The 14,166-nt window shown below is 44.0% G+C and overlaps 1 protein-coding gene across 2 annotated transcripts in view; it reads right to left on the minus strand.

The window, feature by feature from the left end:
- Positions 1-69: 69 nt before the first annotated feature.
- Positions 70-14,166, minus strand: part of EPS8L2 (EPS8 signaling adaptor L2) — a 61,691-nt gene continuing 47,594 nt past the window's right edge. For both annotated transcript variants that reach the window (XM_038179458.2, XM_038179457.2), the window contains 10 exons: positions 14,089-14,163; positions 12,913-13,061; positions 12,589-12,715; positions 12,085-12,200; positions 9,025-9,136; positions 7,907-8,014; positions 6,409-6,550; positions 3,759-3,942; positions 2,755-2,887; positions 70-2,437 (listed from right to left, as the gene is read on the minus strand). In XM_038179458.2, the coding sequence (XP_038035386.1) occupies positions 2,366-2,437; positions 2,755-2,887; positions 3,759-3,942; positions 6,409-6,550; positions 7,907-8,014; positions 9,025-9,136; positions 12,085-12,200; positions 12,589-12,715; positions 12,913-13,061; positions 14,089-14,163 (1,218 nt within the window). In that variant the 3' untranslated portion in view covers positions 70-2,365. The remainder of the gene's footprint in view (positions 2,438-2,754; positions 2,888-3,758; positions 3,943-6,408; positions 6,551-7,906; positions 8,015-9,024; positions 9,137-12,084; positions 12,201-12,588; positions 12,716-12,912; positions 13,062-14,088; positions 14,164-14,166) is intronic.

A 14,166-nucleotide genomic window follows, 5' to 3' on the forward strand; every position in this document is an offset into this window, starting at 1 on the left:
CAACCCTTAACAACAGTTTTCAGTCCTGTTGCTTTCTTTTATATCCAAAAGAAAGAGACAGAGATGGAGTTATAAGTATAACTTAACTATTTTAATAAATCTTATATAGTGCATGGTTATATCATTTTATCCTTCGTTCAATTACATTAATGTACAGTGCATTATAGCATTATCTGCAGGCAGTACAAATATAACAGATGCACAGCTCAGTCATGTGGAAATTTTTAAAGTGACCTGCTATAAGGTTTACTGACACTCTTATTTTACAAAATGCTCCCCTGGCTCTTAGTTTCACGGAACTGTTGTGTACAATTCTATTAAAATCCCAAGTAACTATAATTCCATGTGATTCTATGTTTAACCTCATAGACAAAAACAAGAAAGGTATCATATTCCCAAGCTCACCATTTGTTTTTATTTTCATTTTAGAAACGATTCAGCTTCCTGTGCTTATAACACCAATAGTTTGCCAGTATTCACACCTGCTTCCCATCTCCACCCAAATCCGGAGCCAGGGCTTCTCAGGAGAATTGTCCTCATCATCCCTCCCTGACCAGGTGAGTGCCCTTTGCAAATTCCAGCCACTGTGGCAAGCCAGCAGCATTGTGACTGAAAACATGATCCTCCTCTTCAAGCTACCTGCCTGCACCCTAATTCTGCTGGTGCTAACAATTAGCTATTTAACTATTAAGGAAAATATATCATCCATTGGAAACATGGTTGGAAGAACTAAGCCAAAATTGAGAGATGCATCAGTATGCTCAGAGTTAGACCCCTGTCCCCCTGCTGATGCTTTGCATCTGCACAGCTTTTTTTCATTGAATGTGCAAACACAGGCCCAAATTATACAAAGACTTAGGTACGTGCCTAGCCTTTTGAGGGGTTCTCTGTGAAGGAGGTGGGGACCTTTCACAGCACATAAAGGAAAGCACACATGTAAGGTGTGTAAGTCTTTGTGGAATCTGGGCCTGAATCCCCATTCAGCCAGAGTAAACGTGAATGAGAGAAAGGCGAAGTCTTCCCAGTCTGTGGACACTTCCTGTAGATGTGTTTGCTTTAGTGTATTCTTACGAAGTTTGTAAGTAAAACGTAGACCTAAACACTGTGTGCCAAACGTGCTGTGGACAGGAAATCTATTATATGCTTGCTTGAGTTTTTAAAACTTTGAGTAAAATATTGATGCACAATCACTTGATTATATCTCTACGGACAGGAATATCTTTTCTCATCCCTATTTATAGATTGTAAGAGTAAGGGGATATTTCACTAGAAAGATATATACATATGCACATAACATTATTAAGAAAAATAGGAATTGAAGAACAGCAGCATCTAGTAAATCAGATAACTTTTTTGCATTTTTTTTTCCTTGTGGCTATTTATTTTATATTAAAACAGCCGTTCCAATTGTGTTTTGTTTTCTTATTTAGGAAGCATCTCAGATTATTCAATGAAAATGCAAAGGTGAGGCAGAGTGTTGAACATCCAGAAAATGGCTTTGGGTGTGGCTAGGTGGGGAGCAAATGGTGGGGGCTTTTCTTCTTATCTGAGGCCTGGCTTTGGCAATTCTGCAGCTTTTGGATACAGGCTTCGTGCCAAGGTGAAGGGCTGCGCAGCTGCCCTGAGCCCCAGCCTCTGCGTAAGCAGGGATGATCAGGCTGAGCTCACCTATTTGCAGATTAAAATCACTTCAGTTGTCACTCAGATCCTGCTCTTTATTACGCAATGAAAGCTTATTTCCACTGTTCAAAGGCAGCACTAACTGGTACGTGTATTTAAAGAAGCAGCCCAGTCTTATGTAATGTGTGTTGCAATTCCAGAGGGCAGAGGGGGGCAGGAAGGGCACTGAACTGCCACTGAGCCTTTACTAGTGGGCTGCAGGGGATATCTGCCACCAAGAAGGAAACAAAAGGTAGGGAAAAGACATATTTCCATAGCCCAGACTCTAAACATTCAGGCTGGCTTGTTCTGTGCAGCGTGCCATGTCCTGCATCCCTGAGCCGTGTTGGCGAGGGGACCAGAAGCATGTACAGCCGTATGTTAAAAGCTCTGTGGGGTCCAGCCATTGTCCTACATTCAGACCTGTGTCAGTTCTGATCCACTCTGATCACATGCACATACAATTTCAGTATAAAATATATAGATATATATAAAAAAACTTCATGCAATATTAAAACACCTTTCCCAATGGGACATGGTCTTAATGTCTATCCTTATCAACAGTGTTCAAGGAATTGTCACTTTGATGGCAATTACACTGCTAAGTGTGGAGCACTGCTCTCTCTTGTCTGGACTGGGGATCATTGCTTTTGTTCCCTTTTTCTGCACTACTATGACTAATAGCTGAAAAAAAAGCAGATAGATTTTAATTAGCAGAATCAATCCTCTCCTGGCGACGCTTCATAATTTCTTGGAGCTCTGTCTCCCCTCTGTTTTTCTAGAATGGAAACAAAACAGCAAGTTTGAATTTCGACTTCAAGCTGTGGTTAAATTATAATATTTAACTAGTTCCATAAGAGTAGAATGAATATCAAAGGCAATAGTAAAAAGGCAGTCTTTAGTGGAGACAGGGTGATCCGCCTTACAGATTTGAGGCCGTTTTGCTTAAGAGAATTCTCAGTATTTTTAGGGTTGGGTTCATTTTTATTATTATTATTTTTAATTGTGTTTCTTAAAATGCATGTTTAAAGCACCATCTGACACTGCTGGTACAGGCATCCATTTTGGGTGGGAGTTATCCGGAAAGCTACTTACCTCCAGTTGGTTTTTCTCCACTGTGATTTTACTGTACACTCTGTTTCCCTCATCGCCACACACTTTCTTCAGCTCCTCTCTGTTCAGGGAGAAAAGCTGAGCTCCAGTAAGGATGCCAAGGTGTTCCACTGTCCTGGGGAGACACAAAACGAGGAGATAGTTGTGTTACACATGGCCTCTTGCCAAAGGTGAGGATTCAGAGATAACAGGGCTGGGAGCAGATGAAGTACAGCCCCTGCACCAGGACCTTTTCACATGCAAGGCCCTGGCAATGTGGCAGCTATTGGGTAATGCAAGCTCTTGGAGGGGTTGACAGCAGGCCGGGAGGAGTGGGTGACACCAGTGTCACCCCAGCACCCAGTGTGTGTCCAGCCCCGTGGGTACTGCAGTGGTTTCATGCCAGTCACATCGCATTTGGGGAGCGATCCTCCAGCTTCTTGTAGCACACCGCACAGAGCGTGAGTTGTAACTCGGGACCTTCGCCCACATGCAGTGTTTTGGTCCGTGTGGCTGGGGCGATTTGCTAGCCCTAGCTGAGGATTTGTCTCTTCCTCAGCCATACTTTAGGACAGTTTCTCCAGAGGTAGGCAGTCATGTGGAATTTGCAATTCAGAGCCTTTCAGGTTGTGGGGTTAGTTAGTTAATTATTTTTCCTCTAAGTTCAGTACTTTGAACTGGCTAAGTGGGGCCAGATGAGCAGCAGTGGAGGATGTTGTACAGCATCTGCCTCTCAGTTGTGTGGATGAGCAAGGCCCTTCCTTTATTTGCAGCTACTTGTGAGATCTTGCTGTACCGTAAGGCAGTGTATTTGATAGTATAGAGGAACAAAATGCGTTTGATTTGTACTGAATGTACTGGTTATATAGCCTACGTTTAATATGAGTGAAATCTAGTTTGCAACACAGTCTCTGTAAGTAAATCCAGCTGAAATGTTGCAAGCTGCCTACCCAACTTCTTTTTCAATGAAGGACCAGCATTTCATATGGCAGCGATGCAGATCTTACCCTTTGCTGAATGACTTTGCCTCCAGCCAAGCTTTGACTTCTTCAGCGCTGGATTCGAAGGTGAGGGGCACAAAAGATTCCTGAGGTTTTTCCACTTTGAAATTCCTGTGGGGAGGCTGAATTTTACTGTTTGTAATCTTCCTTATCAATTCATCATTCACTTCGTCCATATGATGCAGAAGTTCTGTGGAAACAAGGCAAACCTTTTAGAGCACAAGGTTAAGAGTGGGAGTGAAACCAAGTCTTCAGTCATGAGTCCAGTTAAATTAATGTTCGCAGTGAAATTGTAACAAGCATCAGAATGTGGCTCAGCAGTATTATTATTTTTTTAAACACACCAAATGAAAGTGCTTACTTTTGTGTTTTAGTTCTAAAGAACAAGATCAAGTACTTAATTAGAACAATAGGTTTGCTCCAATTTAACATTTTTGATCTTCAAACTTCAGTCAAGAACAGATGGGATACCACCATGGTTTTGGAGACTGGCAGACTGATGAAGCAGGATTAGCTTGCCTTTCCTCCCAAGCTTTTCAACTTCATTTGGATTTTGAAACCTTGCTTTTCTCTCTGGGAGAAACCTATATTTCTACAGTTTTTCTCCAGAATGATGGAGAGGAGAAATCACAAAAACATCATACAGTTTAACTGTCCCCCAGGATTTTGGCCTCAGATTTTGACCTCACTGCTTCAGCAATGTCCATTGGACTAGTCAGAGAGTCTTGGATCAACTGCTAGTGTTCCTAGGAAAAATTAAATTTACAGCCCTGATGATGCCCGGTATTAATAGAGCTGTGTAACTGCTAGAGAAAAGTGCATGGTGCCAGCTGACAAACTGACCTGTCTCATTTAAAGTAAATCTCCAAATCTTGCTTAACTGAGCAGAGATTGGTCTGGTGTGAAAGAGGAGAGCTCACATGTATAGAGGCACTTGCTTTTAGCCAGCAGGAGCTAGGCTACCCATTGAAAATTCTTGTTCAAAAGCACTTATTGGGGGAAAAGTGTATTATATTGGGTAAGATAATAGGATAAGGTTTTAATAAGGACATGCTCATTTTGCATGGCTGGTATCTATAGCAGGTGCTTGTAAGGACCCATATTTTGACCTATTTTATATAAATAAATATATATATTCCAACTGATCTCTTGTTTCTTGTGTTTCTAACCTATCCTGTTCATCACACCTCATTCAAAGCACATAACTCTCCCCACACACACCACCTAGCAGAAGTTTACTCAGTGGTGTAAAACACCTGATCTGGTGGGGCTGCCAAGTGGTGACAAGGGACTGACTCCCTGGTGTCTTGCTCTGCTGTTGAGTTTTTGCTTTAGATCACCATCTTCCTGTTTTTGAGTTACTTAGTTCCCTTCAGACTATTGAAACAAGGAAACTGCCCTGCAAACTTTGCAGCGGAGAGCGGGGTGGGGGGAGAAACAGACCACATGAGACAGCAGCAGTCAGGGAGGTCTGACTATATGTTCTTGAGAACAGGTTCCCATTTTTCTATGCCTCTGTGTTGCCATTTATTTTCCTTCCTATTGTCTCTTTGCTGTTACCCAATGTGGAAGGCCAAGCCTAGGATCACCAGAGTCTTGGTTTTGAGCTGTAGTCCTGCTCCCTCCTCTTTTCAGTCCTCACTGCTACTTCTAATAAGTAATTCACTGACCCAAATCCTCAGCCCTCCAGCTTTTGCTGTGCAGCTAAATAGAAGTGGCAGGAAGCTTGAACTGGCAGTACGCTCATAAAACTCCGGTGACGCATCATCCAGTATCACTTTTTCCATGAAACTCTTTAGGACTGTGAGGAGAATAACTTGGTGTTATGAATAGATAGGTGTCTGTGATGCTGGTGTTGTGGGGCCTTCCCTTGTCCCAAAAGGGCTTCTGCTTTCAGGAGTCTGCAGAAGGTGAAAGAGGATGAACCCTGGCTGTGGCCCCCAGCAGCCGGTTTGCTACAAGCACGTGAAGGCGGTGAGGTGAGCAGGGCTCCTGGTATTTCTCATGCTCTGTGATCCTCTATGGCTTGTGCATGGTGTGGGAGGGATGTGAGTCTGGTATTGACAGATCCGGTGGCTGGGATTTCTCTGAAACTTTGTGAAGGAACAGGCCAGGTGGGCACTGCGTGTGCGACAAGAGGAAGGGAAGCAAGAGAAAGGGCTTGGCCTGAATCGTATGGTCACTTAGACACACTTAAATCATGCTGGGGGTGAAAGGAAGCTCTCTCCTTGGGAGGAAGGGGAAGGTTAAGCTGATATTAAATCACCTTTTTGCCTGCCTTCTCTCAGGCTGCCTGGGAGCCCATGGCATGAGTCACTGAGCTCCTCAGGACTGCTCTGCTGGCTGCTGCACTATTGGAATTTCCTCTCTACATCACTGCTGGTCCCCTGCTTATCACTAAAAGGTGCAGCCACTCCTTGCACAAAGCCGTGTGCCAGGGGCCATGTGTTTGGGTAGGTCACTGCCTACATGCACACAGCAACCAAAAATAGCAAATAGCATTACTGCAAAAGTCAAGAGAGAAAGAAAACAGGACAGAGAGCATGCAAAAGCACATGTTCACAGGAACTTTTCAATTAAGTCCTGAAACACAAAGCCGCGGTGCCAAGCTCTTGGGCTGCCTGCGCCTGCTGTGAGCGCAGCGTGGGACACATACGTTCTTTGGCGTCCTGGGGAGAGTTGCGTGATAACATTTCACTTCCCCATTTATCCCCAGCATAGCTGGCCGGTAGCTTGTGAGTTGGGCTGGATGGTCCGTAGCCTCTGGGGTTCAGGTCTGCTTTGTACCTCTGGTTAGCCTAGATGATAAGAAAGAAAAGCAAGGTGTAAGATTTTCTTTGCTGTTTTTGTTTGTTTGTTTGTTTGTTTTTTTAATTTTATTTCACTTTTTGCCCCCGCCCCGATGGTAACAAGGAGAGGGACAAATTGCTGTGTCCTCCCTGTGGCGATCTGGGACCCCTCAGCTGAGCCTCACGTGAACTCAGGAGGTGCTTGCTGTGTGGATCAAGTTTGACTCTGGGCTCTCATGGGAATTAACACAAACCAAAGCAAAGGCTGAACACAGCATGAAGGCATTTATACCCCTATGAAGCATGTCATGCTCGCCACCTGGAGAGGTCTGGTTCTTAGAAAGATTCTAATACAAAAAGAAAACAAGCAGAAATCCCATTTGGAGCTATATATCCCATCAGTAACTGGATGTTGAGTGTGACTATTTCTAAGTGCCTGGAGCAGTCTGGAAAGAGGTTTCTGGTATTTTTGTGACTAAACTAGCAAGGCTTTTGTCCAGGGGCCTACTGGGGCACTTTATGCCTTGCCCAAACTGAGAAATACTGAAGTGGGGAAGCAATTCCATGCTTCCTTAGGGCATTTGGAGCTCTCCACCTCCACATTTTTGCAATACAAAGTGCTTGAGAACTATATTCACTTAATACTCAGATGGTATTTCCATCTACCTCCACTCCAGCAGCTTGGCCCTGCTGCCAAACTGAACTGGATGAGAGAACTGTCAGTTTTTGATATAATCCCCAGTAAAAAAAACTCCAGTATTTTGGTGGCAAAATTTGCTTTCATGGCTGCATTAGCTCTTTCATCCTGTTCACAGCACAGCCCTGAAACCAGCAGAGTTTCGCAACAGAAGGTGATAAAACAGAGGCTGAGAAGTGCGTGGGCTCGGGGGGAAGGCACTGGCAGAAGGTGGAACTATTTCAAGCCACCATAGCCAGCAGATGTTTGGGGACACCTCAGTGTCACCTTTTCTGTGTTTGGGATGACAGCACGTGATGCTAGGCTTGGGGTGGGTGTCCCTTGAGTGAGGGTCTTGCTTCACAGCAGGCTGCTCTCTGTCCCATACCCCTGCTTGCCAGGTGCCACTGGCAGCAGGCAGTGTGCTTGGCATCTTGGAGCAGGAGAAAAGCACAAGGCTGCTGCATGGCAGGAGGAATAGGCTTTTTTTGGGGGTAGAGGGGGGATAAATGGTGGGAAAATGTGGGAGTTTTATCGTAGGAGACTCAGGACCCCGGCTCATCTACTTGTGAAGGTTCACGCTGTCCCACACGTAGTATCCTAAGAAATCCAGGGAGGTCTAATTACAAGGTTATGGTCTGATTATGCCCTGCACCTGGCTATGGGATAAATATCACCTGAGTACAGACCTGTTCGAGCTCTTCCAGTTTCACCTCATCCAGGATGTTATAAGGGACGTAACCAGCCTGCCCGCTCCGGTTGAGCAACTTCCACCACTGCTTATTTTCTTCCAATACCTGAGACAGAAAAATATACAATTTTGGTAGTGAAAACATCACATTTCTGGAATATATAAATGGTACACAGTGAAAAGAAACCAGGCAGTAATGTGAAGTTGCCAGAATAACATCACTGGGGCCAGGAGCTGGCAAGCAGATCTGTTGCACTTATTGGCAATTCAGGAGTGAAGCCTTTCCTGCAAAGCATCTGAACTTACCCTAATAGTGAGAGGAGAGCACCTCCGGGGTGATTAAGAACTCATAGCTCCTACTTAATTTGTTTGTTTATCCATCTTTTTTTTTTTTCTTTAATTTTCTTTTCCAGTGACTGATTTTGCATTCTCTTTTTGAATTAAAATAAAGCTAAAAGCAAGTCCTGCCAAAGATGCAAGAGGGTTATCGTATGACTTGATCATGTGTCATGTCATAACCATGATGTGGCGAGGAGATCACCCACTGCTGAGATATCTCCTATTGCACCTGTCCCCCTGCTCCTTTCCGCAGGCTTGTTTTTAAGCAGAAATATTTATTTATTTTTAAGTAATCACTTTGTGGTAAGCAATCTCCCTGGAATGGGTGAGCTTTGCTGGTAGCTACAGTTTGAACATTTTCAAGTCTTCGCCTCAAATCTGAGGTCCATTACAGTTAGTGCATAGACCAAGTTGTGTCCTACCTTCTCCAGTGGTGCAGCAAGAGAGAAGTTATGAGAAAGGATTATTTTGTAGAAAAGAATTCCCGTTTTTGGGGACAGGAAGGGGAGATGATAATGAGCATAGGCCTGGTAAGTGCATGAGCAGTGCACTACAATGACTCATTTTCTTTCCTCCTCCAAACTTAAGATGCTACTGACATGTTTCAGCTGAGCAAAGGACACAAAGCATAGTGAGCTCTAGATTTGAACAAAGCTTTGTTGCTGCTCAGAAAATATCAAGCAAAAATGAGCTGGCACTTGGCAGTACCTTGAGATCTCTCTGCTGTTCCTAGAAAGGGAAGAAGGGCCCACCTCTTTCCTGAGCACATTCGCTTACCTCCAGGACTTCATCCCTAAGCACTGAGAGTTCATTGGCATTTCGCGCAGTGAAATCATAGTGGATTTTGGCATATCTCTTCGGCAGGGCCATTCCCTGTGCCTCAAAATTCCTGCAAGAGGAAAAAAAAGGACTGATAATGGAGGCCAATTGAACAACTAAGGCATTATAGAGCCACTGGCAAAAAGCAGGTGGTGATGGCTGTGTGACATTGGTGTCGTTGGTGACGCTGAGGCTGGTGCTTTCAGGTGGGGGGAAAAGGCTTCTTCCCCTGTCAATTGCTTTTCTGCTGCAGGAAGGACTGAGGAGACTGACAAAGCACAAAGAAAATGCTCTCATTCTACCCCTTGTGAAAAATGTTTGTGAAACTGTCGTATCCTGATAAGTGGAAACGACTGTCTTGTGTGCCAGGGCAGTGGAGAAGCAAGCACCAAAGCTGGGAGAAGGATGTCAAACATGAGCACAGGTTGAACTGACTGGAAATCTGTGGGCTTTTTCATCAAGCAGTGCTGAGCTACTGAAACAGAATTCCACAGGTTCACAGGAAAAGTGAGTTTGAATCTAATATACACTCGATGTGGAGAGGAATGTATTCAAGTGTTTTGCTTGGAAATTTTTGACACAAGAATTAATGGCTTTCAGTGTTAAACCAGCTTTTCGTTTGGAGAGAGAGATGAAATAAATATGTTAGATTGTCAAACGTGGAGATCTGAAATACAAGATTTTGTTTGGTCCAAACTGAAATGTTTGGGGTTTTACGTTTTGTTTTGTTTTGCCTGGCTTAGGAAAAATTTGCATATCTCATCTTTTTCTTCTCCAGCTAGGATGGGAGCTACTATTATTTTTTAGTTCCAGAAACATTTGCAGTATGGAAAAACCATCTTGCCTAGTTGCATAAGTGTATGCAGGAACTATTTTAGTGCACCTTCTATGGATCTTTCTGCTTATGACTTGCAACCAGCTGCACAATGCAGAAGAGTCCCAGGTGCCCGTATCCAGAATGAGCATGCCAACAGAATGTGAGATTCTCCTCCAGTGGAGCTACAGCAGTTTATATCAAGGTCAGTGTAACTCAGTGAAGGCAGTGCTTCCAGCACCACTAGCAGCTATGTTTTTTTAGTGTTATGTTTTTCTGTTCCTGAGTTCTTGGTTTTGGTCAGTGATTTGTGGATCTTGGTTTGGTGTAGGATCTGTGGAAACTCTGTTGTTTGCAGACTACCCCTGAGGCATCTGTAAAACCTGACTTGGAAAAGCAAGTCCATTATGTTTAGTTTTAGTTCTTTTTGCTGTCTTCATTAGGTAGCTTTTGGTGGCCTGAAAATGTTGAAACCATTGGCTCAGTGGTTTAATAACACGCATTGTCTTTAGTTCACTTCATTTGGGACAGCACTCGGTCTACTCACAGCCACGTGCACTACAGACGTTTGGAGCAGACCTTCAGACAGAGTGAATCCACCTGTCAAGAAGGGGAGTGGTGGCAGTGCCTGAAGGCAGGGAGGGGGGCAAAAAGCCTGAGTTATGTAGAAATTACTTCTTTTGTAGCATTCCAGAAGGTAAATGAGTCATGAGAAAAGGGGGACAGTTGGAGGAGTATGAGGATAATGTGCATTCTGCGTGCACCTAGGTTTTACATGAGAGACATTTGCTGGCTATTGTAATATTGCTTGGGGCTTTCGTGATGCTTCTCTGCAGCCCGAAGCCCTGTTTTAGCTAATAATACTGCTGCATGGGTACTTTTGCTAATATAGGGTCTCTCAGTTAGAAAAGTAGTTCAAACTACCCAGAAGACGGCGTGAATACAGCAGGAAGTGTGGCTGTCCCAGGACTGTGATCTTGGCAAACAACTGGGCAGACTTGGTTGAAGTCCGCTCTGGGCTGAAGAGGCATGGAAGCACATTCTCAGTTTTAGCATCTGCCTCAGTGCCATTAGCTTTGCTGTTTTTTCTTAAATGTAACACAAGGGAAAGTTGCTGTTGTTAGTCTGAAAGGTGGGTAAAAAGGTCAAACACCTGTCCCAGGAGGAAGGACATCCTCCTATTCTCCCGTGAGCTCATGCTGCAGTTAGGCTGGGTGGTGTCTCAGGGTCACCTTGGTAAAATGGCACGCTGCTAATTCGTATTTCAGAACTCAATACTACTATTTATCATTTCCCTCTGCTGAGACTAACAGATGAAAATATTTCTTATGCAAATATCTACCAGTCACTTAAGATGGGTTTAAATTTCTCATGTAAACTAATTTCTTATTTTTCATAACATCACCAAGAAAAATGAAATTGGAGAAGAGAATTTGTTTCTGTAATTCTGTCTCCACTCAGCACACTGCATCTCTACCGTTTTATGTCCCACCAGGAACTTTGTTGGGGAAAATGGGAAGAATAAGTTGTTTTGCTGATACAACTAGATTTGAGGATTTTGCTGTGAATTTGAGCTTTTTGTAATAGCAGTAGAGCTCATAAATCTTTTGGATTAAAATATGAAAACATGAAACAAACAGTCTGTCTTGCAGCTGTTTTCCAGTCTAGTGCTGGCTCTGGAAAAGTCCATGGTTAACTGCTTTGCTGTGTCTGGACATCAAGTCTTTAAAATTTCATGGATCATTAGCGTAGTCTGGGCCTGTTCTTGGGCAGAGGGTAAGGCAGTTCAGAACTTCATGTCAAATCGCTGCAATGTGGAGTGGCAGAGAATTCATTTGTCCTTTTGGAAGAGTTTGAAACTCAGAGGTCTTAGGAAAAATCCAAAGGCACATGCTCTTTAATTTCACTTTGGTGGGCTAATGTTCTGAAACAATAAACTGGTAGACTAATGAAGTCAGCCAATATTTTTGCCTCTTATGGTGGAAAACACATGTAACCCATTTCCTCGTAGACCTGCTGATGATTAAAAGCAGACAGCTTGTCTGATCTTGGAGTTCTCTTGATCTTGTTAACAAGTCTGAATTAATAATGGCAGAGAGCGATCTGCCAGGATGCCAAATCATCCTGGTATCACGATGTGGTGCAGTGGGTGTTATGAGGTTACCGAGGGGAGCCGAGGCACCATTTTGGTGCTGGTACATTACCTATTTACATGCTGAGTTACGTTCTGCTTAAAGGCATCCACAGCTTGTGTCTGATCACCCGTCTGGCCGCGTTTGAGTGAGGAGTTACGGTAAGGATATCCGTTGGCTGATGATAGCTGGAAAGGTAAACGTGGTGTCAGTGCTACCAGTAAAGGGGAAAGCTGCATCAAAGAGAAAGGAAGGTGATGAATCTGGCCTTATTTTCTTTCTGTATTTAACTGGAGTGACCAGATCCAACCAAATTTTGAGGTGACTATTTGTTACACACCATGGTAAACCCCATGGTCACACAGAGAAGTCAGACCAGAATTGGAGAAAGCTGCCAGAAGTGCCTGACAGCTTTGCTCTCCCTGCAGTGCTGCTGGGTTCCCCTGGTGCCAGCTCCAGAGGCCAGAGAAAATAGCTGCAGGCTGGGCAGATCCCTCTCACTCTGAAAAGGGGAGAGGAGAGGAGAGGAGAGGGAGGGTGAAAGGAAGAAGGGATGGTTGGGAGCATGGGACTAACCTCTTCTTGCAAGTGTCCGATGTCTATTTCCCAGGGAGCTCCACGGAAGATTTCTATGGGTGGTTCCCAGCCGTTGCGGAATTTGGGGATGTAGGTGGGAATGTTTGCTTCTCGGGGCCATTCAGCTCTAGGACATGAAGCAGGGAACATGGGGAATATGTGGTGAGGCTCACAAGGAGCGTTTGTTGGAAAGCATCCAGTACTGCTTGTCAGGGAGAGGCAGGGGCATCAGAGCATCCCTCTGACATGATCATAAAATCAAGCATCCCCTTTGCCTTTCTTAAGAACCTGGGGAGCCTGGTGAGACAGCAGCTCTGTCCTCACCTGGATTTGGTCCATGTCTCTCCCAGCGAGTCCCAGAGGCTTATCTCTCTTGGTGTCAGGTGTCCTCTGAGGAAATCTGTGGCATCTTTAGACAGAAGCGGGCTGAGGACAGACCTGGCAAGCTCAGGGCCAGCACAGCTATTGACGATCTAGATTACAGACAAACACGAGAGATATTGCAGGGAAAGTTCCAAATATCATAGCAGCACACATACAAGAAGAGAAATCTAAGACAAAAATCAGTCACTCTGATCATTTGGAGTCCCTGTCCATGCCCACACCAAAGGAAGCCAATATACCCTCCATGGCAAGTACCTCTAAAACCAGACTAATTCATATCAGACTTGCACTTCCAAAGCTCTCCTCTGTGCCTTCATATGTAAGGGTGAGGTTTCACGACACAGATGAACTAAATTAATGGTTTGCTGCTACCTAAAAGGAATGCTGTATTCCCTCAGTATCCCCTTTCTATCCTTGCACTGTACTGTATTTGATTAGCAGATTAATTAAAAACAAACAACAAACAAATAAAACCAGACAAATAAGGCAAATAATTCTTGGCTAAGTTCTCTATGGAATAAAATGAAAGCCAGAGGGCAACCCTTCATGCCAAGGGATGGCCTGACTCCTGTTGGCAGCAGCTAATTTTTGGATCAGTTTAGTTGTCTCAAGAAACATCAGTCTAAATCTTTGCATAACACAGGAATTTTTCTACTGGAGTCAAAGCAGGGTTTAATCTAAAAATTAGCCATTGTTGGAGACAGGATCACAAACTGCCACATTAAAAAATGGAAAATTGCTTGGTATTTCTGTGTCACTTCTGGCTTCTTTTTCAAGCTGGGATTCCTGCATCTTCCTTTCAGTGCAAATACTGAGCCATGTTTACCTGAAGGCAGATTCCCAACAAGAAGCAGAAGTTGGCTTGCACTGCTCACAGTAATTCTTTATTAATGTGGTGGAAAGATTTGTATTTGCTAGGGTTTATGTGTTTAATTCAAGCTGGGTATCAGTTCAGAGACCAGAAACACTGACGTTGCTTCTGGACTTTACTGAGACAGCTTTGGGCAGTTCTGAGCAGCCTGCTGGCTCTTCTGCGTAATTTAGCTGCCCATAAGTGCAAAACCAGCATTAGAAATAAAAAGTGAATTCACAGCAAAACCCATGAGTTAGGCTTACCAGTTCCAGTGGCCCAAATAGGAAATGCACCAACTCTGAAGCGCTTGGATTCTGGATGTGCTTTCTCAGTTTGGCCTA

This window comes from Anas platyrhynchos, chromosome 5 (genome assembly GCF_047663525.1).
Source record: "Anas platyrhynchos isolate ZD024472 breed Pekin duck chromosome 5, IASCAAS_PekinDuck_T2T, whole genome shotgun sequence".
NCBI lineage: Eukaryota > Metazoa > Chordata > Aves > Anseriformes > Anatidae > Anas > Anas platyrhynchos.